General features: G+C 47.0%; 1 protein-coding gene across 4 annotated transcripts in view; it reads left to right on the forward strand.

Moving 5' to 3' along the window:
- The first annotated feature begins 881 nt into the window (after positions 1 to 881).
- The window catches only part of SNUPN (snurportin 1), a 29461-nt gene continuing 6454 nt past the window's right edge, over positions 882 to 23888 (forward strand). The window contains exons 1-7 of one of the 4 annotated variants that reach the window (XM_010381894.2): positions 882 to 1032; positions 5899 to 6061; positions 10300 to 10444; positions 18077 to 18181; positions 18422 to 18515; positions 20441 to 20538; positions 22562 to 22639. In XM_010381894.2, the coding sequence (XP_010380196.1) occupies positions 5904 to 6061; positions 10300 to 10444; positions 18077 to 18181; positions 18422 to 18515; positions 20441 to 20538; positions 22562 to 22639 (678 nt within the window). In that variant the 5' untranslated portion in view covers positions 882 to 1032; positions 5899 to 5903. Of the gene's footprint in view, positions 1033 to 1630; positions 1649 to 3953; positions 4104 to 5898; positions 6062 to 10299; positions 10445 to 18076; positions 18182 to 18421; positions 18516 to 20440; positions 20539 to 22561; positions 22640 to 23888 lie in introns of those variants that run through there. The other 3 variants (XM_030931702.1, XM_030931700.1, XM_030931701.1) reach the window with 3 other exon arrangements.

Raw genomic sequence — 23888 nt, forward strand, 5'->3', positions numbered from 1 at the left:
CAGCAAATTCAAACATTTTCCTTGAAAGTTGTGTTACTTTGGCCAAATTACTTAACCTCCCTGAGCTTCAGTGTGTCTACTTCCTCATGTCATGATTGAGAGTTAATATCTACTGGCTTAAAAAAGAAAAAAAAGGAAAAAAATTAAATGAGATGATGTGTATGAAGCAGCGTGTGGATGAATGTAAGCATTCAATAAATATTGTTTTAAAATTGTAATCTCAGCCGTCCCGCCTTGCAGAGGCTACACCCTGGTAGGACTGAATCTCCTAAATCTCTGCTGCTTCCCCTAATCTCTTGCATCAATTCAATCATTCCTTCACCCAGGGTCTACTGAGCACCATCCCTTATGCTGGACTCTGGCTACTTAAGTAGGAATCAAGCCAAGTCCCTGCCATTGCTCAGTCCGCAGCCGAGTGGGAAAGAAGCTGGCAACAGCAGCAAACAGGCAATAATCGGGGTATGTATCTGCTTTTGTAAGGGCAAGTGGGGGGGCGAAGGCCTGTGTCTGAAACTTGGGTGTGAGGGGTTAGGAGGAGTACTCCACGCAATTGGCACTGCCCGTTTAAAAGCACGGGCGCAGGAGAGGAAGGGGACTCCAGGTGTAGCCCTAAGACCCGGGAGCATCTGCGAGAGGCGGCAGGACCCAGGGCCTTGAATGCCGGGCCACAAGATCAGCCTCCTCCCATTGGCGAAAGGAGCCCCGAAGAGCTTGTGACCAGGAGGGAGGCCTCGGCCTGGTCAAGTCATCTTGCAGGAAGGGTCCCGGACAGTGCAAAGCAAATGCAGGAGGGCCTCCACCCTAGCCGTTAGGAAATGCGCCAGCCGTTGAGGGCGGAAGTAACGGCCTGCAGGCAACGGAACTCCCAGCGTTCGCGAAGTAGGGAGGAGCCGGAAACTCAGGGCTCGAGACCTGTGGGCCCAGCGGTGCGGCAGCCGCTGGGGGGGGGGGGGGGGGGGCAGCTCTCCCAGGGCAGGTGATTGGTCGGCCCCGGTGGCGGCGGCGGCGCGTGCGACGGTCACCTCGGTTTGGGTGAGTTTCTGGGTTCGAGCCCGGGCCCCGCCAGCTGCCGAGTTGCCTCTCGGTGCCGGGCTGTGACTCCCTCTGGCCGGCCCCGCATTCTGGCCTCCCGGGGCGTCATCTGGAGGGGTAGAGCAAGGCTGGGGACTCCTTTTGGGAGAGTTTCCGTTCTTCTATTCCGTACTGTCCGGCCAGGACCCCTCAGGGACTTTTGTGGGGCAGGGGTGAATCACATATGGCCTAGATGACCCCATGCCTAGAAAAAGGCGGTGCGGGGCGGTGGCGGCGCGCACGGCCGAATGGAGCAGATAGCGTCCCCGGGGCTGGAGCCCGGTAGCAGGGGTAGGGAAACGCGGAGGCTGGCAGGATGTGGACCCAGGGGACGCGAGGCGGGGGTGCCGGATGGGAAGACGCGAATGAGGGGGAACGGATGGGGGAAGGGGCTAGACAGGCAGGGAGGGTGGAGCGTGGGCGGGGCCTGGTCGGGTCGTACTTTAGGGAGTTGGAGGCGGGGGATAATGGTGGAGAATAAAACCACCTTGGGCTAAGGTCCGAACACGTGGAGGCAGCACCATCCAAGGAATGGGTTGAAACAGCAGGAGCTAGCCAAGAACAGCCTTGAAGGAAGGTAAAGGAACCGCCCCAGTATCCAGGACATCAGTTTCAAAGGTTGTGTGGTTCTTGGCAGAGCAGGAGCCCACACCAAGATAGTGCATGATAGGCCTAGTAAAGGTGCTTTGGATTTGGTCATTACTTTGGTGATGAACTGAAGACATAATGACTTAAAAAATTTTTTTACTATGAAAGATTTCAAACTCACACAAAAGTACAGAAAAGTAGAGACAATAGCATATATACCATTATGGATGATTTGAATAACATACCATATGAATCCCAAGCACTCATCATGAGGCCTCAGTCACTCAGGAATGGCAATCCCTGGTTGCCCTGCAAAGATATTAAGACACGCCTCAGGCCGGGTGCAGTGGCTCGTGCTTGTAATTCTAGCACTTTGGGAGGCTGATGCAGGCGGATCACTTGAGGTCTAGAGTTTCAGACCAGCCTGGCCAACATGATGAAACCCCTTCTCTACTAAAAATACAAAAATTAGCCGGGCATGGTGGTGCACGCCTGTAATCCCAGCTACTCAGGAGGCTGAGGCAGGAGAATCACTTGAACCCAGGAGGCAGAGGCTGTAGTGAGGCGAGATCACACCACTGCTGTCCAGCCCAGGAAACAGAGCGAGACCCTGTCTCAAAAAAAAAAAAAAAAAAAAAAAAAAAAGTCCGGGCGTGGTGGTTCACGCCTGTAATCCCAGCACTGTGGGAGGACGAGGCGGGCGGATCACGAGGTCAGGAGATGGAGAGCATTCTTGCTAACACGGTGAAACTCCGCCTCTACTAAAAATACAAAAACAAAAGTAACCAGGCGTGGTGGGGGTCGCTTGTAGTCCCAGCTACTCAGGAGTCTGAGGCAGGAGAATGGCGTGAACCCGGGAGGCGAAGCTTGCAGTGAGCCAAGATCGCACCGCTGCACTCCAGCCTGGGCAACAGAGCGAAGACTGCGTCTCAAAAAAAACAAAACAAAACAAAAAAAACCACATCTTAAATTCACACTGATAATAGGCTAATCTTATCTACTAAAAAGTTCCTTTTATGGCGGGGCGCGGTGTCTCACGCCTGTAATCCCAGCACTTTCGGAGGCCTAGGCAGGCAGATCACCTGAGATCGGGAGTTTGAGACCAGCCTGACCAACATGGAGAAACCCCATCTCTACTGAAAAAAACAAAACAAAACAAAAAACGTACAAAATTAGCCAGGCGTGGCAGCGCACGCCTGTAATCCCAGCTACTCGGGAGGCTGAGGCAGGAGAATGGCGTGAACCCGGGAGGCGGAGCTTGCAGTGAGCCAAAATGATGCGGTTGCACTCCAGCCTGGGCAACAAGAGCGAAACTCTGTCTCAAAAAAAAAAAAAAATGTCTTTTATGTTTAAAGGTTATAGAGGTTCAGTTATTCAAAAAAGAGTTCTGGAGAGTTCTGCACAGCAATGTTGAACATACTTAAGTTTACAGAACTGTACACCTAAAAATGGTTAAGATGATGAATTTCATGATATGTGTATTTAGCCACTTTTTTTTTTTTCATTTTACAGACAGGGTCTTGCTATATTGCTCAGGTTGGCTTCAGACTCCTGGGCTCAAGCATACCTCCTGCCTCAGCCTCCAGAGTAGCTGGGACAAAAGGCAAGCACAACTGCACCTGCAAACCACAATTTTTAAGTTCCTTTTAAATTAAAATCGACCGGGCACAGTGGCTCACGCCTGTAATCCCAGCACTTTGGGAGGCCAAGGCGGATGGATCACGAGATCAGGAGATTGAGACCATCCTGGCTAACACGGTGAAACCTTGTCTCTACTAAAAATACACAAAATTAGCCTTGTGTGGTGGCAGGCGCCTGTAGTGCCAGCTACTCAGGAGGCTGAGGCAGGAGAATGGCATGAACCCGGGAGGCAGAGCTTGCAGTGAGCCGAGATCGTGCCACTGCACTCCAGCCTGGGCGACAGAGCGAGACTCCATCTCAAAAAAATTAATTAAACAAAATCTAATGTTTCAAATGAAGAAAAAGATCTGACTTCACTTGTGCAATGGAAAGTAACTCACTGGCCAAGTAGAGGGCTATGGAGTTATATTTTTCACTGTAGAGGCTCTGGAATGAACCTGTTGATTTTGGTGCTGAGAGCACTGGACCTGGCCTGGGATGGAGGTTAAGCACTGGAGGTGCCCTCTGGTTTACACTAGAACCAGAGGGTTGGGCCAGCCCAGCAGTGCGAATCAGATTTCTCCCAAATGTTCCTGTTTTCTTATAGTCTAAGGCTCACAGGAGTGTGAATGAAGTGTGAATTCACCTTTCTCCCCACTCCCATTCTTTAGGGTCCACCTAAAGTGGGAAGTCTGTTTTCAAAATGACATCTACTTGTCTTGTTTCCCTAATGTACTTTATGTAAGTTCTTCATACTACTGGAGCATTGGCGTTACTTGTTAAGCAGCCCTCCACATCCTAGCTCTTTTCCAAGTGAGTCCCACGTAAGTAACCCTGAAACCTTCTTTCTGCCCACCTAAAAACAAAACTAGACTATGAGGAAGTAACAGCCAGATTTTTAAAAAATAAAATATAATTTAAAATAATTTTTTACTTTTTTTTTTTTTTTTTGAGACGGAGTCTTGTTCTGTCGCCCGGGCTGGAGTGCAGTGGCCGGATCTCAGCTCACTGCAAGCTCTGCCTCCCGGGTTCATGCCATTCTCCTGCCTCAGCCTCTGGAGTAGCAGGGACTACAGGCGCCCGCCACCTCGCCCTGCTAGTTTTTTGTATTTTTAGTAGAGATGGGGTTTCACCATGTTAGCCAGGATGGTCTCGATCTCCTGACCTCGTGATCCGCCCGTCTCGGCCTCCCAAAGTGCTGGGATTACAGGCTTGAGCCACCATGCCTGGCTAGAGTTTCTTTTTTCTTTTGAAGTCTCGCTCTGTCACCCAAGCTGGAGTGCAGTGGCACGATCTCGGCTCACTGAAACCTCTGCCTCCCAGGTTCAAGTGATTCTCCTGCCTCAGCCTCCCGAGTAGCTGGGATTACAGGTGCCTGCCACCACGTCCGGCTAATTTTTTTTTTTTTTTTTTTTTTTTTTTTTGAGACGGAGTCTTGCTCTGTCACCCAGGCTGGAGTGCAGTGGCCGGATCTCAGCTCACTGCAAGCTCCGCCTCCCGGGTTTATGCCATTCTCCTGCCTCAGCCTCCGGAGTAGCTGGGACTACAGGCGCCCGCCACCTCGCCCGGCTAGTGTTTTGTATTTTTTAGTAGAGACGGGGTTTCACGGTGTTAGCCAGGATGGTCTCGATCTCCTGACCTCGTGATCCGCCCGTCTCGGCCTCCCAAAGTGCTGGGATTACAGGCTTGAGCCACCGCGCCCGGCCCGCGTCCGGCTAATTTTTGTATTTTTAGTAGAGACGGGGTTTCACCATGTTGGTCAGGCTGGTTTCGAACTCCTGACCTCGTGATCCACCCACCTCAGCCTCCAAAAGTGCTGGGATTATAGGCGTGAGCCACTGCGCCCAGCAAGTTTGGAGTCTGGGGTTTTTGACTCCTCTTGTCTTCCTCCAGGGATCCTAGAACCAGTGTTTCCTCTGGAACTAAGTTTTCATAATATGAGTTGACACTTAGTTGAGAATTAAATAAATTAATTCAATTTACAATTGAACAAAGTAATTAATTGAATTAATTGAAATTAATTCAATTAACAATTGAATCAACTGCATAGAGAGTTACACTGGTTAATGAGTAGTGGCTATTCAGGAAACTATAGAGGAACTGCTCAGAAAAGGCGGGGCGCAGTGACTCACACCTATAATCCCAGCACTTTGAGAGGCTGAAGAGGGAAGATTGCTTGAGCCCAAGAGTTCAAGACTAGCCTAGGCAACATAGGGAGATCCTGTCTGTACCAATAAATTTTAAAATTGGCTGGGTGTGGTGGTATACACCTGTGGTCCCAGTTACTGGGGAAGCTGAGGTAGGAGGATCACTTCACCCAGTAGATTGAGGCAACAGTGAGCTGTGCTTGCACCACTACACTCCAGCCTGAGTGATAGAGAGGACACTGTCTCAAAAAAAAGAAAAAAAGGAAATATCTGTAGGAAAATAATCTATTGCTAATATATGACTCATTTACCCTTTAACTTCTTTTTTTCTCATGGAAACAATTGTGATTTTGCATTAAGTTAATGTTTTTTCAGGAATGTGGCCATCATATTATGTCATAACTGCATAACTGCCTGTATACAGGAGATCATATGAAATGAATGAACCATTTTCTTACGTTTTTCTTTGTAGGGAAGATGGAAGAGTTGAGTCAAGCCCTGGCTAGTAGCTTTTCTGTGTCTCAAGATTTGAACAGCACAGCTGCCCCACACCCCCGCCTATCCCAGTACAAGTCCAAGTACAGTTCCTTGGAGCAGAGTGAGCGCCGCCGGCGGTTACTGGAACTGCAGAAATCGTAAGGAAGCTTTAACTCCTTGGCTTCTTTCTCTGGGCTAGGAGCTGTGAACCATTCCGAAGGCTCTAGGCTTGTCTCTACAGAGTCCCCCTTCAAAGTAGACCTTTTGTTGGCTGGCTGATCTTCTTGCCCACAGATTGGGATTCGGAGGGGTAAATCCTGGCAGAGATAGGTTTCTTTTTTTTTTTTTTTTTTTTTTTGAGACGGAGTCTCGTTCTGTCGCCCAGGCTGGAGTGCAGTGGCGCCATCTCCTCTCATGGCAAGCTCTGCCTCCTGGTTCACGCCATTCTCCTGCCTCAGCCTCCCGAGTAGCTGGGACTACAGGCGCCTGCCACCACGCCCAGCTAATTTTTTGTATTTTTTAGTAGAGAGGGGGTTTAGCCAGGATGGTGTCCATCTCCTGACCTCGTGATCCGCCCGTCTCGGCCTCCCAAAGTGCTGGGATTACAGGCGTGAGCCACCGTGCCCGGCCAATAGGTTTCTTTTATACCCAGAGCTTAGGAGAAGATGAGGAAGTAGGGAGAAACCAAACTTTTAAACCAAAAGCTCAATTATTTGGTTAAGTTTTTTCCTGGCAGCTGTACTGAGCTCTGTGGTTTAGGAACTTGTGAAAGCCACGCCCAGACTTTCACTCCCCACATTTCCTGGGATGCTTGTGTTTGGCTTCTGTACTCTGAATGCTGGTATTGGTGTGGTCTTCCCATCTGCCTTCAGCCCAAATGTTTCTGTGGCATTCTTGGGAGTTCAAGACGAATAATGCCTAAGGGAATCTGAGGAAATGTCTTCCATACACTTAATTCTAAGTGCCAAGATGGGCAAACAGGGAAATAGGGCAGGATAAGAGTGTTTGAGGCTGAGCTGCTCTGAAGGTGGGGCTGATCCTTATATTCTCAGTGCAGCATGGGCCTCTTCTGGGTCATAAATTAAGGAATTAGGGATCAGAAGAAACTACTAACAGCTGCATAGTTTCCATACAGTCTGCATTTTGCCCAGTGTTGCATCACTGGTTGTGTTTGGCAGAGATGGTTGGTTCCCTGTGGCTCTGGGTGGCTTGCAGAATACATTTCCAGATCATTCCTCTCCCCATTTTTAAAAATGTAGTTATCTTTGAATAGGTAGTACATTTATATGATTGAAAATTTAAAATATACAGAAGAGGCCAGGTACAGTGGCTCACGCCTGTAATCCCAGCACTTTGGGTGGCCGAGGCGGGTGGATCACCTGAGGTCAGGAGTTCGAGACCAGCCTGACCAACATGGCAAAAACTGTCTCTACTAAAAATACAAAAATTAGCCCAACATGGTGGTGCACGCCTATAGTCCGAGCTACTTGGGAGGCTGAGACAGGAGAATCACTTGAACCCGGGAGGTGGAGGTTGCAGTGAGCCAAGATCGCGCCACTGCACTCTAGCCTGGGCAACAGAGCTAGAGTCTCTCTCAAAAAAATAAATCGAAGAGTATATGGTGAACTCTTCTTCCCATTTCTGTCCCATAGCTATCCAGTTCCTCTCCTGTATTATTAGTTTCTTGTGTATCCTTCCAAATATATATATATATTAGACAGGGTGTCACTCTGTTGTTCAGGCTGGAGTGTGCAGATCCTGGCTCACTGCAGCCTCAACCTCCCAGGCTCAAGTGATCCTCCCAGCTCGGCCTCTGAAGTAGGTGGGACTACAGGCACTACTCCATAGCACCTGGCTAATTTTTTAATATTTTGTAGGGACAGGGTCTCCCTCTGTTGCTCAGGCTGATCTTGAACTCCTAGGCTCAACTGATCCTCCCACCTTGACCTCCCAAAGTGCTGGGATTTCAGATGTGAGCCACTACACCCGGCCCTTCTGAAGATATTCTATGTATATATGAGCAAGTGTGTGTGGTAGTATATGTATAAAAGCTTTTTTTTTTTTTTTTTTGAGACGGAGTGTCGCTCTGTCACCCAGGCTGGAGTGCAGTGGCCAGATCTCAGCTCACTGCAAGCTCCGCCTCCCAGGTTTACACCATTCTACTGCCTCAGCCTCCCAAGTAGTTGGGACTACAGGTGCCCACCACCTCAACCGGCTAGTTTTTTGTATTTTTTAGTAGAGATGGGGTTTCACCGTGTTAGCCAGGATAGTCTCGATCTCCTGACCTCGTGATCTGCCTGTCTTGGCCTCCCAAAGTGCTGGGATTACAGGCTTGAGCCACAGCACCTGGCCTTTTTTTTTTTTTTTTTTTTCAGCTCTGTCACCCAGGCTGAGTACTGTGGCATGATCTTGGCTCACTGCAACCTCAGCCTCAAAAGTAGCTGGGACCACTGGCACAGGCCACCACACCCAGCTAATTTTTGTATTTTTGGTAGAGACAGGATTTCACTATGTTGCCCAAGCCGATTTTGAACTCCTAAGCTCAAGTGGTCTGACCAATTCACCCTCCCAAAGGGCTGAGATTACAGGCAGGAGCCACTGCGCCTGGCTTTTTTTTTTTTAAACACAAGTAGCAGTATACTATATACTGTTCTGCACATTTATTTAGTGGTGTTTTGGGGGAGAAATTCTCTATCAGTTCATAAAGTTCTACATCATTCCTTTTTCGTTGTGTCAGGTATTCCATGGAATGGATACTTCATAATGCCATCTAGCCAGTCCCTCCTGATGGGTGTCTGGGCAGTTTTCTTCTTTTGTGATTATAAACAATGCTCAGAAAAGAACCACAGGCAGACTTTCTTTCACACATGTGCAAATATACCAGCTCTTTTATTCTCAAGATAAAAGACCATTGTGCTTTCATATGTTCTCTCTGGTGTGCGCCTTTTTGTAGTGAGCATGAACATGTATGTGTTTAAGAGAAACCAGCTGTGTTGGTTTCACTGCCTCAGTGGTGGAATTCCTGCTTTAGCATTGAAGAAATCAAGTGTGGGAGGTTATGTGGTATTTCCAAATCACTTTGAGACAATTCGGTTCCAAAAGGTTCTTTTTTTTTTCTGTTCAGTTTCCCAAACTTTCTAGCATGTGTTGTTTTAAAACAAGATAATGATAAAGGGAAACAAATAAATAAAATATATTACATTGTAAACTAAGTGGCCTTTTTTGAAAGTTAGACAGGAGCTGGAGAAAGACCAGGCTTCTGAGAAAGCTGTATAAGCTGGGCACAGTGGCATACACCTACAGTCCCTACAAAAGAAAAAATTCTCTTTAAAAACAAAAAAGATGGGCCGGGCGTGGTGGCTCAAGCCTGTAATCCCAGCACTTTGGGAGGCCGAGACGGACGGATCACGAGGTCAGGAGATCAAGACCATCCTGGCTAATACGGTGAAACCCCGTCTCTACTAAAAAATACAAAAAACTAGCCGGGCGAGGTGGCGGGCGCCTGTAGTCCCAGCTACTTGGGAGGCTGAGGCAGGAGAATGGCGTAAACCCGGGGGGCGGAGTTTGCAGTGAGCTGAGATCCGGCCACTGCACTCCAGCCTGGGCGACAGAGCGAGACTCCGTCTCAAAAAAAAAAAAAAAAAAAAAAAGTGTATAAAGCAGAAATCTCCAGAAACTGTCCTTGCTTTAGACTTCTCACTACATCTCAGTGGCTCTTCTCTTCCATCCTTGGGGTCTTTGGATGAGCTACCTGCTAGGCGGGAAGGTATTGGCTTTCATCTGGGGTGGGATGGGGTAGGGGTGAAATTAGCCTTTCCAGCTAGTAAACTTTGGAAATTTCTTTAGATATTTTATTTTGCATTCTTAGGAAACTCTGAGGAAGACTGAGTATATTCAGAGGGGGTTTCCCTATTTAGGATTTTGAGGGGGCAGTCACTGGTTTAGCCTTGCAAAGGAGATTCCATCATTTCTTACTTCCACCAGAATCCCCAAGCTGCTCCCAAATTTGGAGCTTTCGAATTAAATGTGTCGCATTATAGGGCATCTTCCTAGAAGACATAAAGACCTGCCCTGGCCAGACGTGGTGGCTCGTGCCTAATAATCCCAGCACTTTGGGAGGCTGAGGTAGGCAGATCACTTGAAGCCAGGAGTTTGAGACCAGCCTGGGCAACATGGTGAAACCCCATCTCTACAAAAAATACAAAAATTAGCCAGGGGTGGTGGTGTGTGCCTATAGTCCCACCTACTCCGGAAGCTGAGGTGGGAAGATCACTTGAGCCCAGGAGGTCGAGGCTGCAGTGAGCTGAGATTGCACCATTCCAGCCTGGGCAACAGAGTGAGACCCTGTCTAAAAAAAAAAAAAAGATCTGTCCTTATGCCTTTTTTTTCCTTCCAGCAAGCGGCTGGATTATGTGAACCATGCCAGAAGACTGGCTGAAGATGACTGGACAGGGATGGAGAGTGAGGAAGAAGATAAGAAAGATGATGAAGAAATGGACATTGACACTGTCAAGAAGTTACCAAAACGCTATGCTAATCAAGTAGGTGGTCCAGAGAAGATTAGACCCAACTAATCTCACTCCCTTTACTATGCAGTCAAAGCCCACCGAAATAAATGCTGTCATAAAGAGAGGAGAATGAGGCAGGGAAAAGGAATAGGAACTACAAAGAACATGCCAATGTACATAGAGCATATGGGATGATAAGAAGAGATGGCTTACTGTGCTATGGACTAGGAATCACTGATGGAGTCTGTGGGTGGTGGGGTTTGGGAACTATTAGCCTATGCTGTTACCAAAGACTGCCAGCCCACTGCAGAAAGTCCCTCATCTATTGATATAGTAACAGACTCCTTATCCTTGTCATTTTTTTTAGTTGTCACTGCACAACTGTTCTGGATTGGGCCTGCCCAGACTACCACTGACTCCTTCCACTTCTCTGGGTGGTAGAATCTTTCCCAGGCAGTGTACTATGAGGCCAGTTTTGAAATTTCACACTCAGGTGGGAAGTACAGCTGCTCTTGAATAAAGCGAGCCTGCCCAGCCACCCCAGACCAGCCAGTTGGCCAAGGTGAGGTTCAGGCCATGAAACAGCAGATCACTATAATAAACCTGACTCAGTGCCCTTTTAGATCCAGAGAGGAAACCAACATGGCTGTGGTACCATAGGGAAAGAAGCGTGGAGAGAGACTGTTCTTGTGTTCCAGGCAGCTCAGGTATTTCAGGAAGCAGGGTATGGGTCAAGCTGGGAGAGAGGTCTACCCTGCTATCATATACTTGCGTCTAGAACCCAAGTATCTTGTCATCTCAGAATTCTCCCCTGTCTTTATATGGTTCCTGGGCCTGAGTGTGGTGGCTCATACCTGTAATCTCAACACTTTGGGAGGCCAAGGTGGGAGGATTATTTGAAGCCAGGAGTTCAAGACCAACCTGGCTAACATAGTGAGACCCCCACCTCTTTCTTTTTTTTTTGAGATGGAGTTTCACTCTTGTTGCCCAGGCTGGCGTGCAGTGGTGCACTCTTGGCTCACTGCAGCCTCTGCCTCCTGGGTTCAAGCAGTTCTCCTGCCTCAGCCTCCCGAGTAGCTGGGATTACAGACGCCTGCCACCACTCCCGGCTACTTTTCTGTATTTTTAGTAGAGACAGGGTTTCACCATGTTGTCCAGGTGGGTCTCGAACTCCTGACCTCAGGTGATCCACCCCACCTCAGCCTCCCAAAGTGCTGGGATTACAGGCGTGAGCCACTGTGCCCGGCGAGACCCCATCTCTAAATAAAAAAAAAAAAACAATGGAATATGGTTCTTGCATGCACTCCCACAGCCCGTTTCTTTACCCCCAGTACATTATAGATAACATCCTCTGTTACAAAGTACAATTCAGTTTTGTTCAGTAAGCGTTATTGAAAGACCTGCTCTCTGTTAAACTAGGCTATGCACATGGGAAGATAGATGTGGAGCAGAAATAGTCCCTGTACTCCTAGAATAGGTGTAGAAGATGTTTTGTGCTATCAAAAAGTAACACAGTGAAACCCTGTCTCTACTAAAAATACAAAAAAAAAGTAGCTGGGCGTGGTGGCAGGCGCCTGTAGTTCCAGCTACTTGGGAGGCTGAGGCAGAAAATCGCTTGAACCTGGGAGGCAGAGCTTGCAGTGAGCCAAGATCACGCCACTGCACTCCAGCCTGGGCGACACAGCAAGACTCCATCTAAAAAAAAAAAAAAAAGTGAGATTCCTTCCAACCAGGGAGGAAGGAGGGAGCGTGAAATCAGAGAAGGGTTAATGAAGGAAGAGGCAGCCTTGAAGGGTAAGTAGGACATTAATAGATAGAAGTACAGTGCATTTTAGGGCATTCCAGGCAGTGGGAACAAACAGGCTGAGCACGAGGCCCAGAAGCGGGAAAGGAGTATATGGTGTGCCCAGGAGCAGTTTGCAGTCCGGTTAGGGTGGAGTGGCATAGAGTTAGGGGAAGGAGTATGGCAGAAGAGATGTAACGGGCCTCAAAAATATGTGTAGGGGCCGGGCACAGCGGCTCATGCCTGTAATCCCAGCACTTTGGGAGGCTAAGACCAGGAGTTTGAGACCAGCCCGGCCAACGTGGTGAAACCCCATCTATTAAAAATACAAAAATTAGCCAAGTGTGGTGGGTGCCTGTAATCCCAGCTACTCAGGAGGCTGAGGCAGAAAATCACTTGAACCTGGGAAGTGGAGGCTGCAGTGAGCCGAGATCATGCCACTATACTCCAGCCTGGGTGACAAAGCTAGAGTCCATCTCAAAACAAACAAACAAACAAACAAACAAAAAAATATATATATACACGCAGGGAGGCCGGGTATAGTGGCTCACACTTGTAATCCCAGCACTTTAGGAGGCCGAGGCAGGAGGATTGCTTGAGGCCAGGAGTTTGAGACCAGCCTGGGCAGCGTATGAAGATCCCATCTCCATAAAAAATAAATAAAATAAATAAAAAATAAATGTTGCCAGATAGAATGGAAGAACTTAGCAGTGGACTGGATATGAGAGGCAGTATAAGAAGTGGTCAAGGATGTAAGCTTTGAGGTCACATAGATCTGATCTCAAAGCTAGGCTCTGTGTTGACTTTAAGCAAGATATTTTAACCACTCTAAGTCTTTGGTTTCTTATCTGTAAAATAGGGGATAGTAATAGTACTTATCTCACAGGATTGGTAGGAGGATTAAATGAAATAATGCTAATGTGCCTTAAATACCTAGCCCAGAGCCCGTAAGTGCCCCACAAGTATTAGCTGCTACGACTATTTTTTAAACAATTATATTGAGATATAATTCATATACCATACAATTTGCCTATTTTTATTGTGTAGTTTAATGTTTTTGAATAAAGTGAGCCTGCCCAGCCACCCCAGACCAGTCAGTTGGCCAGGGTGAGGTTCAGGCCATGAAACAGCAGATCACTATAATAAACCTGACTCAGTGCCCTAGTGTAGTCACAAGACTGTGCAACCATCACCACTATTTAATTCTAGAACATTTTCCTTATCCCCAAAAGAAACCCCCATACTAATTAGTGTCACTCTCCATTCTTCCCTGTAGCCCCTAATCACTAATCTACTTTCTGTGCCTATTCTGGACATTTCATAGAAAGGGAATCATATACTATGTGGACTTCTGTTACTGGCTTCTTTTACTTAGCATGAGGTTTCCAAGATTCATCATGTTGTACCATGTATCAGTACTTCATTCTTTTTTATTACCAAATAATATTCCACTGTATGGATAGACTACATTTTGTTTATTCATTCTTCAGTTTATGGCTATTTGAGATGCTTCCACTTTTTGGCTGTTATGAATAATGCCATTTTTATTTGATTTTTAAATTAATTTTATTTATTTATTTTTTTGAGGTGGAGTCTCACTCTGTCATCCAGGCTGGAGTACAGTGGCATGTTCTTGGTTCACTGCAGCCTCCATGTCCTGAGTTCAAGTGATCCTCTTGCCTCAGCCTCCCTAGTAGCTGGGACTACAGGTGTGTGCCATCACACCCAGCTACTTTTTATATTTTTAGTAGAGACGGGGGTTTCACCATGTTGACCAGGCTGGTCTCAAACTTGTGACCTGAGCTGATCCACCCACCTTGGCCTCCCAAAGTGCTGGGATTACAGGTGTGAGCTACTGCACCTGGCCAAATAATGCCATTATTAACATTCATGCACTACAAGTTTTTGTGTGAGCATATGTTTTCATTTCTCTTATGTATATATCTGGAAGTGGAATTCCTGGGTCTATATATGATAACTCTGTTTAACCTTTTGAGGTAGTGCTACACTGTTCTCCAAAGTGACTCCACTACTTTACATTCCCACCAGCAACATGTAAGTATTCCAATTTCTCCACAGCTTTGCCAACACTTGTTATTGTCCATCCTTTTAAGTATAGCCATCTTAGTGGGTGTGAAGTGGTGTCTTGTGGTTTTGATTTGTATTTCCCTAGTGACTAATGATGTTAAACATCTTTTTTTTTTTTTTTTTTTTTTTTGAGATGGAGTCTCGCTGTCTCGCCCAGGCCGGAGTGCAATGGCACGATCTCAGCTCACTGCAACCTCTGCCTCCTGGGTTCAAGTGATTCTCCTGCGTCAGCCTCCCAAGTAGCTGGGACTACAGTCCCCTGCCACCACATCCGGCTAAGTTTTGTATTTTTAGTAGAGATGGGGTTTTACCATATTGTCCAGGCTGGTCTTGAACTCCCAACCTTGTGATCTGCCCGCCTCAGCCTCCCAAAGTGCTGGGATTACAGGCGTGAGCCACTGTGCCGGCCTGATGTTAAACATGTTTTCTTGTGCGTGTTGGTTATTTGTATATCTTCTTTGGAGAAATGTCTGTTCAAATCCTTTGTCCTTTGCCTTTTTTTTTTTTTAAGATGGAGTCTCGCTGTGTTTCCCAGGCTGGATGCAGTGGCGCGATCTCGGCTCACTGCAAGCTCCGCCTCCCGGGTTCACGCCATTCTCCTGCCTCAGCCTCCCAAGCAGCTGGGACTACAGGCACCCGCCACCATGCCTGGCTAATTTTTTTTTTTGTGTTTTCAGTAGAGACGGGGTTTCGTGGTGTTAGCCAGGATGGTCTTGATCTCCTGACCTCGTGATCTGCCTGCCTCATTTTTTAATTGAGTATTTATCTTTTTATTATTGAACTATAAGAGTTTTTAATATATTCTAGATACAAGTTCCTTATCAGATACATGATTTGCACATATTTTCTTTCATTATGTGGGTTGTCTTTTTGTCTTCTTGGTGATATTGTTGGCAGCACAGAATTTTTAAATTTTGATGTAGTCTAATTTGTCTAGATTATGCTTAAAATCTAAGATTCAATAACAGAGTGGTGATGCCATTAACAAGGTTATGAGATACAGAAGGGAAGGGTAGGTGTTTCAGGGATGGGAAGTACCTAGGCAACAGAAGGTAGTTAATTCCATTTTGGATATACTGAGTTTTAGGTGCAGAGGAGACAAACAGAGAAAGAGATACCAAACAAACATCTGGCAATATAGGTGGGTGTGGAGGAAAGAAGTCTGGAGATGAAGGAGCATTAGGAGGCATCCTCTTAGAAGTAACAAGTGAAGCTATAGAAATAGATGAGATCCACCCCAATGGGGAAGGCATCTAAGAGAAAAGGGGGACCTAAAACAGCCCCCTGAAGATTACATATTTTGGGGGAGTGTGTGGAGGAATGTTTAGAGGGAAAAACAGAGTAGTGCTATGTCATGGGGCCAAGAGAACGTGTGTCAAGAAGAGAGATGTGGCTGGTAGCGTTACACAGGGCAAGGAGTAGAGTGGGAAGGATAAGGAAGAGGTATGGGAGGCCAGGCTCTGTGGCTCATACCTGTAATGCCAGCACTTTGGGAGGCCGAGGTGGGTAGATCACCTGAGGTCGGGAGTTTGAGACCAGCCTGGCCAAAATGGTGAAACCCTGTCTCTACTAAAAATACAAAAATGAGCCAGGCATAGTGGTGTGTGCCTGTAGTCCTGGCTACTAGGAAGGCTGAGATGGGAGGATCGCTTGAACCCGGGAGGTGGAGGTTGCAGTGAACTGAGATTGTGCCACAGCACTCCAGCTTAGGGCAACAGAGTGAGACTCCAATTCAAAAAAAAAAAAAAAAAAAGGAAGAGGTATGGGAAGAGGTCACTGAGGGCCTTCAGTAGGACTGTGGGGTAGCAAATCTGGACTGTGACTGTCAGAGTGAGCAGGAAGGCATCATCAAGCAGTATTAAGTAGTTTTAAACTAGGAGAAAGTGGAGTAGCTCAGCAGAAATGCTGAGTGACAAAAAGTTTTTTTTTGAGACGGAGTCTCGCTCTGTTGCTAGGCTGTAGTGCAGTGGTGGGATCTCGGCTAACTGCAACCTCCATCTCCCAGCTTCAAGTGATTCTCTTGCCTCAACCTCCTGAGTAGCTGGGACTACAGGTGCACGCCACCACGCCCAGCTAATTTTTGTATTTTCAGTAGAGACGGGGTTTCACCCTGTTGGCCAGGATGGTCTTGATCTCTTGGCCTCGTGATCTGCCCTCCTTGGCCTCTCAAAGTTCTGGGATTATAGGCGTGAGCCACTGCGCCCGGCCACAAAAAGTTTTTTTTTTTAAGACTGGGAGTGAGTGTCTAAAGGGAAGGAGAAATGAAAGATTCAATGGGAGGGATTAATTGATGGGACAAAGTCTTTTTTTTTTTCCTTTTGAGATGAAGTCTCGCTCTGTTGCCAGGCTGGAGTGCAGTGGCATGAACTTGGCTCACTGCAACCTCCGCCTCCTGAGTTCAAACTATTCTCCTGCCTCAGCCACCTGAGTAGCTAGGATTACAGGTGCCCACCAGCACGCCCAGCTAATTTTTGGTAGAGACGGGGTTTCACCGTGTTGGCCAGAATGGTCTCGATCTCTTGACCTCATGATTTGCCCGCCTTGGCCTCCCAAAGTTCTGGGCCTACAGGTGTGAGCCACCGCGTCCGGCCCATGGGACAAAGTCTTTACAGATGGAAGAGACTGAGTGGAAGAGTTTGTCTTCCCAAATTAATTTTACCACATCACTGTTTTTGTTGGTTTGGTTTGGTGGTGTTTTGTTTTTTAAGGCAAATTTCCTAACATCCTTTAGTACCGTATTTGGGGCATCAGTTTGGGAAATGCTGGTCTAGTCGAAGAGCATCTCAAGGTCAGGGATCTTATTCATCTCTGAGTTGTGACCATGGAACATAATAGTAATGATGATAGGAGGAGACGGACAAAGTAAGGAAAGGAAGAGCGTTCATAACCCTGACCTGGGAGGTGAGGCAGTAAGCATGGTGTGGGTACAGGTGGAGATGGAGGAGAGAAGCCGAAATTCACAGTCAGTGGCCCCCATCATCCTGTCAGCTGTGCAGGAGACACAACCAACTCCCTAGAGCATATGGGATGGAGGTGCCACTGTCAGCCTTTTCTGCCCTCATTCTTTTTTTTTTTTGAGACGGAGTTTCGCTCTTGTTGCCCCGGCTGGAGTGCAATGGCACCATTTTTGCTCACTGCAACCTCTGCCTCCTGGGTTCAAGCAATTCTCCTGCCTCAGCCTTCCTAGTAGCTGGGATTACAGGTGCCTGCCACCACACCCAGCTAATTTTTTGTGTTTTTTTTTTTTTTTTTTGAGACAGAGTCTCGCTCTGTCACCCAGGCTAGAGTGCAGTGGCCGGATCTCAGCTCACTGCAAGCTCCGCCTCCCGGGTTTACGCCATTCTCCTGTCTCAGCCTCCCAAGTAGCTGGGACTACAGGTGCCCGCCACCTCGCCCGGCTAGTTTTTTGTATTTTTTAGTAGAGACGGGGTTTCACCGTGTTAGCCAGGATGGTCTCGATCTCCTGACCTCGTGATCCGCCCGTCTCGGCCTCCCAAAGTGCTGGGATTACAGGCTTGAGCCACTGCGCCCGGCCCAATTTTTTGTATTTTTTAGTAGAGACGGGATTTCACTATGTTGGCCAAGCTGGTCTCGAACTCCTGACCTCAGGTGATCCACCTGCTGCAGCCTCCCAAAGTGTTGGGATTATAGGCGTGAGCCACCATGTCCAACTCTCTGCCCTCATTCTTTCACTTGGGTTTTTAATATACACACAGGATATGAATGCCTTGACATTGCAGACATTCAAGTAGCACACCCTTGCTGATCTTTAACACTATTTTTTGCATTTCCAGTTGATGCTTTCTGAGTGGTTAATTGACGTTCCTTCAGATTTGGGGCGGGAATGGATAGTGGTCGTGTGCCCTGTTGGAAAAAGAGCCCTTATCGTGGCCTCCAGGGTGAGTAACTGTCTGCCCCCTATGCCGGTAGGCCTGGTCTGTAGTGGGAGGGATTTTTTGTTGCTCCATTTTCCTCATCCACCACAACAGCTGTGCCTGGAGTGCAGCTTGAAACACTGTCCTGCAGGAAGGATTTGTTGAGAGTCATCTTTGGTCCAGTAACATTCCTGCACAATGAGGAAGCAAGAGGGTGAGGAGACCTTGAGGTCTAATGAGAATGGTAACTTTCTCTCCACGCAGGGTTCTACCAGTGCCTACACCAAGAGTGGTTACTGTGTCAACAGGTTTTCTTCCCTTCTGCCAGGAGGCAATAGGCGAAACTCAACAGCAAAAGGTACCTACGTAGAGTGTCTACTTATTAATCAGTAAAAGACAGTGTAATGTGCTTTAAAGACCCACTTTGATAATTTATCTTTGTTTTTTTTGTTTTTTGAGACGGAGTCTCACTTTGTCGCCCAAGCTGGAGTGCAGTGGCACAATGTTGGCTCACTGTAACTTCCACCTCCCGGGTTCAAGTGATTCTCCTGCCTCAGCCTCCTGAGTAGCTGGGATTATAGGCGTCCGCCACTGCACCCGGCTAATTTTTGTACTTTTAGTAGAGACTGGGTTTCACCATTTTGGCCAGGCTGGTCTTGAACTCCTGGCCTCAAAGTGATCTGCCCACCTTGGCCTCCCAAATTCCTGGGATTACAGTTGTGAGCCACTGCACCTCACCTGAAAGCTTATCTTTGAAACTACATGTAGACACCATCCTGGCCCCTGGACCAAGAACCTCCCCTTCAAGGTCAAGCCTCCTCAGGTACAGAATAAATGCAGTCCCATGAGGCCTGATGGTCCATAAATTCCTGAATTAAGGTCAACATGCCTTTGGACTTCTATTACGAGACAACAGATGCAGATTTGGGGGGAAATGTCCCTTGGAGAATACCAAGCTTTATAATGGTACAGTCAACTGATGCTGGTGCTTCCCTGCCAAACTCCCTTTTCTCCTTTCTCATTGTTGTAACCTTAGCTTCTTCCCACTGGGCCTAGCTGAGTGGGCTAAGGTCATGGAGGAGAAATAACTTACCCATGGTTATTCAGGCAGGAATTGACAGATCTGGGCTTGCTTTCTTCTCTACCTGCTCAGGCTCCTTTGGAGGTTCCTCATGTCCTCTGTACTGAGCCCAGACTTCTCTTTTTTATTTTTTTACATAGTCTCACTCTGTGGCCCAGGCTCAGGTTCAGGGGCATGATCACAGCTCACTGCAGCCATTACTTCTCAGGCTCAAGTGATCCTCCCACCTCAACTTCCTGAGTAACTGGGACTACAGGAGTGCACCACCACGCCCGGCTAATTTTTTGTACTTTTGGTAGAGATAGGATTTTGCCATGTTGCCCAGGCTGGTCTGGAACTCCTGGGCTCAAAGCCATCTGCCTGCCTCCGCCTCCCAAAGTGCTGGGACTACAGGTGTGAGCCACTGCACCCGGCCTAGATCCGACTTCTTTACTGGCGTTTAGTGCCTTTCACATGCAGGCTTTGTCCCCCCATCCTATGTCTTCCCTACTTCTTATACCCACCTTCTGTTCAGCTGACTTGCCTCCCCTCATGTGCCCAGTTCATTCTGCCTCTGGGCCTTTGCTCATGCCACATCAGTACCTGGGTCTGAAATGCCCTCTCTTCACCTCTCTGCCCTGTTGTTTAAACCCTCCTGGTCCCAGAAGACTCTATTTGTATTGCGTCTCTCCCTTGAACATTTCCTGCTGCTCCAGACTTCTCTTTCTGGAACTCCTGTTGCTGTTAATATGAGCTCTGTAATTTAACTCTTAGTTCTTTCTTCTGTGATCATCTTATCCCCTTAACCAAATGGTAACTTCCTTAAAGGCAGAGAATATTTATAGTTAATATTCCCTACATAACACAGTGCCTATGATAGAAACTTAAAAAGCAGTTGTAAACTAAAATGGAAGATGACTTGCTTTTAAACCTCTCTGAGGTGAGTAAATGTGCCAGTTTATCTAAAACTTCAGAATTCTCACTTTGCTTAAGGTTTGCCTTGATCCGTCTTGTGCTGTCTTACCCCAAGTCACCATGAAGCTGTAGCTGGTAGCCAGGCAGGGTTCTCTCCCCAGTGAATCCTTAGTCCTTAGTGCCAGTGACTGCTGTAAGCACTGAGGATTGTTGGACTGGAGCCTCTAGGATGGGGCTCCCTAAGTTGTGGTGGAAGGAACCTGGTTGGAAGAAGAACTCTGTGCTGACTTTCTGCTTTGTGTCCCCAGACTACACCATTCTAGATTGCATTTACAGTGAGGTAAACCAGACCTACTACGTTCTGGATGTGATGTGCTGGCGGGGACACCCTTTTTATGATTGCCAGGTAGGGATGGATCCTCCCCTCATGGCTCTTCCTGTCTTCTCCTCTCCTCCCGGGAAAACAGCTCAGCATGTGGGTTTGGTACGTGACCAACTGCTTGGTGTGTACAGGATGTGGTATATCAAGAACATTATCTAATGCTCCCTGCATCTTTGAGTGTGTTTAAATTAGCTTAGTTTTAAAAGAGAAATAGGAGGAACTAAGAGAAACATGCAGTTTTTGAGACGAGGAAAGAGAGAAACGGCAGGGGTGTAGGCTGGGACTTGGTAGCAGCTGCAACCGCCCCCTTATCTCTCTCCAGAGTATGGGAGGATTTCTGGCAGTGAAGATTGTGGGGCAAGGGGGTGGGGGTGCCACCTTGTGCAGGCAGCCCCAGGAAGAGAAGGTGGAATTGAATGTAAGTCACCATCTACTAGACTCCTGCAACCTCCACTCCTTCACCAACCACATCCTGACCCTGAAAATGGCAGGGCCTCCTTGGTATGACCCAGAACCTCAAATCTCAAAGGTTAGCTCTAGGAGGAGACTTTTCAAGTGAGGAGAGGCCCCAATATTCTCCCCTTTAGTTTCACCATACCCCCAACATTTTACTATTGCTGATTCTTAATAGGTAACAGCAGCAGTCATCAGGTGAGGCTGAGTGAGCCCCACAGGCCTCCATCCCTGTTAACAACACTCTCCCTATCATTGTCCCAGTTGTATAATAGTGGGTTTGGGGATTTTGGTACTTCCTTTTGCTCCCTGTCAATTAGTTTATTATAGTGGTTCTCAATGTGTAGTCTCCAGACCAGGCATATCAGAACGTTGTAAAAATGCACATTCTCAGACCTGCTGAACCAGAAGCCATGGGCCCGAGGCTGATGTGTGAACAGGCCTCCAGTGATCTTCATGCAGCCTGTCGCCATAGTCTGCTTCTTTCTAAGCCATTCCTGCACACTAGGTTTCTAAAACATGCTAGGTATTGGTAGTCAGAATTCTAAAGTGCATCTCATTCAAACAATAACAATCAAGATGTACATTGCTAAGCGCTTTGTGCATTAGCTCATTAAATCCCTTACAATACCTCCTTATTGTAAGGTAAGTACTATTATTATCCTTTTTTTTCCTTTGAGACGGAGTCTCGCTGTGTCGCCTAGGTTGGAGTGCAGTGGTACGATCTGGCTTACTGCAACTTCTGCCTCCCGGGTTCAAGCAATTCTCCTGCCTCAGCCTCCTGAGTAGCTGGGATTACAGGCACTTGCCATCACACCCAGCTAATTTTTGTATTTTTGGTAGAGACAGCGTTTCACCATGTTGGCCAGGCTGTCTTGAACTCCTGACCTCAAGTGATCCACCTGCCTTGGCCTACCGAAGTGCTGGGCATGAACCACTGCACCCGGCCTGTCCTTGACATATAGATATGGAAGCTGAGATGTTAAGAAGCACAGGTCTTAAGTACCTTGCCCAAGTGCAGAATCAAGCCTACAACTCAGAACATAAATTCAATCTAGAACATATTTTGCTTTAATTCTGCTGAAGGATATTTTATTACATGTATTCACAACCTACAAATTTGGTAACTAAAACCAAATATATTTTTATAATTTAAACAAAAGACTATATGTGTCTTTTTAAATTTCCAAAAGTGAAATAATTTAAAAGAATGAAGAGGCCCGGCAGGTGTGGTGGCTCACGCCTGTAATCCCAGCACTTTGGGAGGCTCGAGGTGGGGAGATCACAAGGTCAGGAAATCGAGACCATCCTGACCAACATGGTGAAACCCCATCTCTACCAAAAATACAAAAATTACCCTGGTGTGGTGTTGGGCGCCTGTAGTCCCAGCTACTTGGGAGGTAGGAGAATCGCTTGAACTCAGGAGGTGGAGGTTGCAGTGAGCCGAGACCGTGCCATTGCACTCCAGCCTGGGCTACAGAGCAAGACTCCATCTCAAAAAAAAAAAAAAAAAAATTAGAATGGGGTGTTTTTGTTTATATTAGAGTTTGAAATGGAAAGTATTTCATCTTTCTGTTTCCCTTCTCTGTGGCAGACTGATTTCCGATTCTACTGGATGCATTCAAAGTTACCAGAAGAAGAAGGACTGGGAGAGAAAACCAAGCTCAATCCTGTAAGACCTGGTGTTAGGATCACAGAGTTCCTTATGGGGAGTAGTGTGGATTGGTCTGTTATCTAAATATAATCATTATGTATAAAATGATCTTTTTTGAGGCAGCATGGTATAAAGGGAAGAGTATCAATCATGTAGATCTGAATTCCATTTTTGGCTTTTATTACTAATTTAATATCCTATGTTCTCACTCATAATTGGGAGCTAAGCTATGAGGATGTAAAGCCTTAAGAATGATACAATCAACTTTGGGAGCTCTGGGGAAGGGTAAGGGAGGTGAGAGATAATCGGGCACAGTGTACACTGCTCGGGTGGTGGGTGCACCAAATATCAGAAATCACCACTAAAGAACTTATTCATGTAACGAAACACTACCTCTTCCCCAAAAACCTATTGAAGTAATAATAACTAAAAAAAGACTCAAAATAATTATTACTAGGTTAAGTTAATAATCTCACTTACCCTTAGATTTTCCATCTGTAAAATAGGATAATAACATCTAATTTACAGGGTTGTTACAAGAACCGAATTATTATATACAAGTCTTCCTAACATAATACTCATGGTAGGCACTCAGTAAATAATGATTGATGGCTGGGTGCAGTGGCTTATGCCTGTAATCCTAGCACTTTGGGAGGCTGAGGCAGGCGGATGAGGAGGCCAAGGTAGGTGGATCACTTGAGGTCAGGAGTTTGAGACCAGCCTGGTCAACATGGTGAAACCTCATCGCTACTAAAAATATAAAAAATCAGCCAGGCATGGTGGCGCTTGCCTGTAATACCAGTTATTTGGGAGGCTGAGGCAGGAGAATCACGTGAACCTGGGAGGTAGAAGTTGCAGTAAGTTGAGATCGTGTCACTGCACTCCAACCTGGGCAGTCAAGACTCTGTCTCAAAGAAACAATAAAAATAGGCCAGGTGCAGTGGCTCACGATTGTGATCCCAGCACTTCGGGAGGCTGAGGTGGACAGATCACTTGAGGTCAGGAGTTCAAGACCTGCCTGGCCAACATGGCAAAACCCCGTCTCTATTAAAAATACAAAAATTAGCTGGGCGTGGTAGCATGCTCCTGTAATCCCACCTACTCAGGAAGCTGAGGCAGGAGAATCGCTTGAACCTGGGAGGTGGAGGTTGCAGTGAGCTGAGATCATGCCATTGCACTCCAGCCTGGGTGACAGAGTGAAACTCCATCTCAAAAAAAAAAAAAAAAAAAATAGAATTCTAGTTCATTGGTTCTCAAACTTGAGCGT

The sequence above is a fragment of the Rhinopithecus roxellana genome, chromosome 5 (genome assembly GCF_007565055.1).
Source record: "Rhinopithecus roxellana isolate Shanxi Qingling chromosome 5, ASM756505v1, whole genome shotgun sequence".
NCBI classification, from domain to species: domain Eukaryota; kingdom Metazoa; phylum Chordata; class Mammalia; order Primates; family Cercopithecidae; genus Rhinopithecus; species Rhinopithecus roxellana.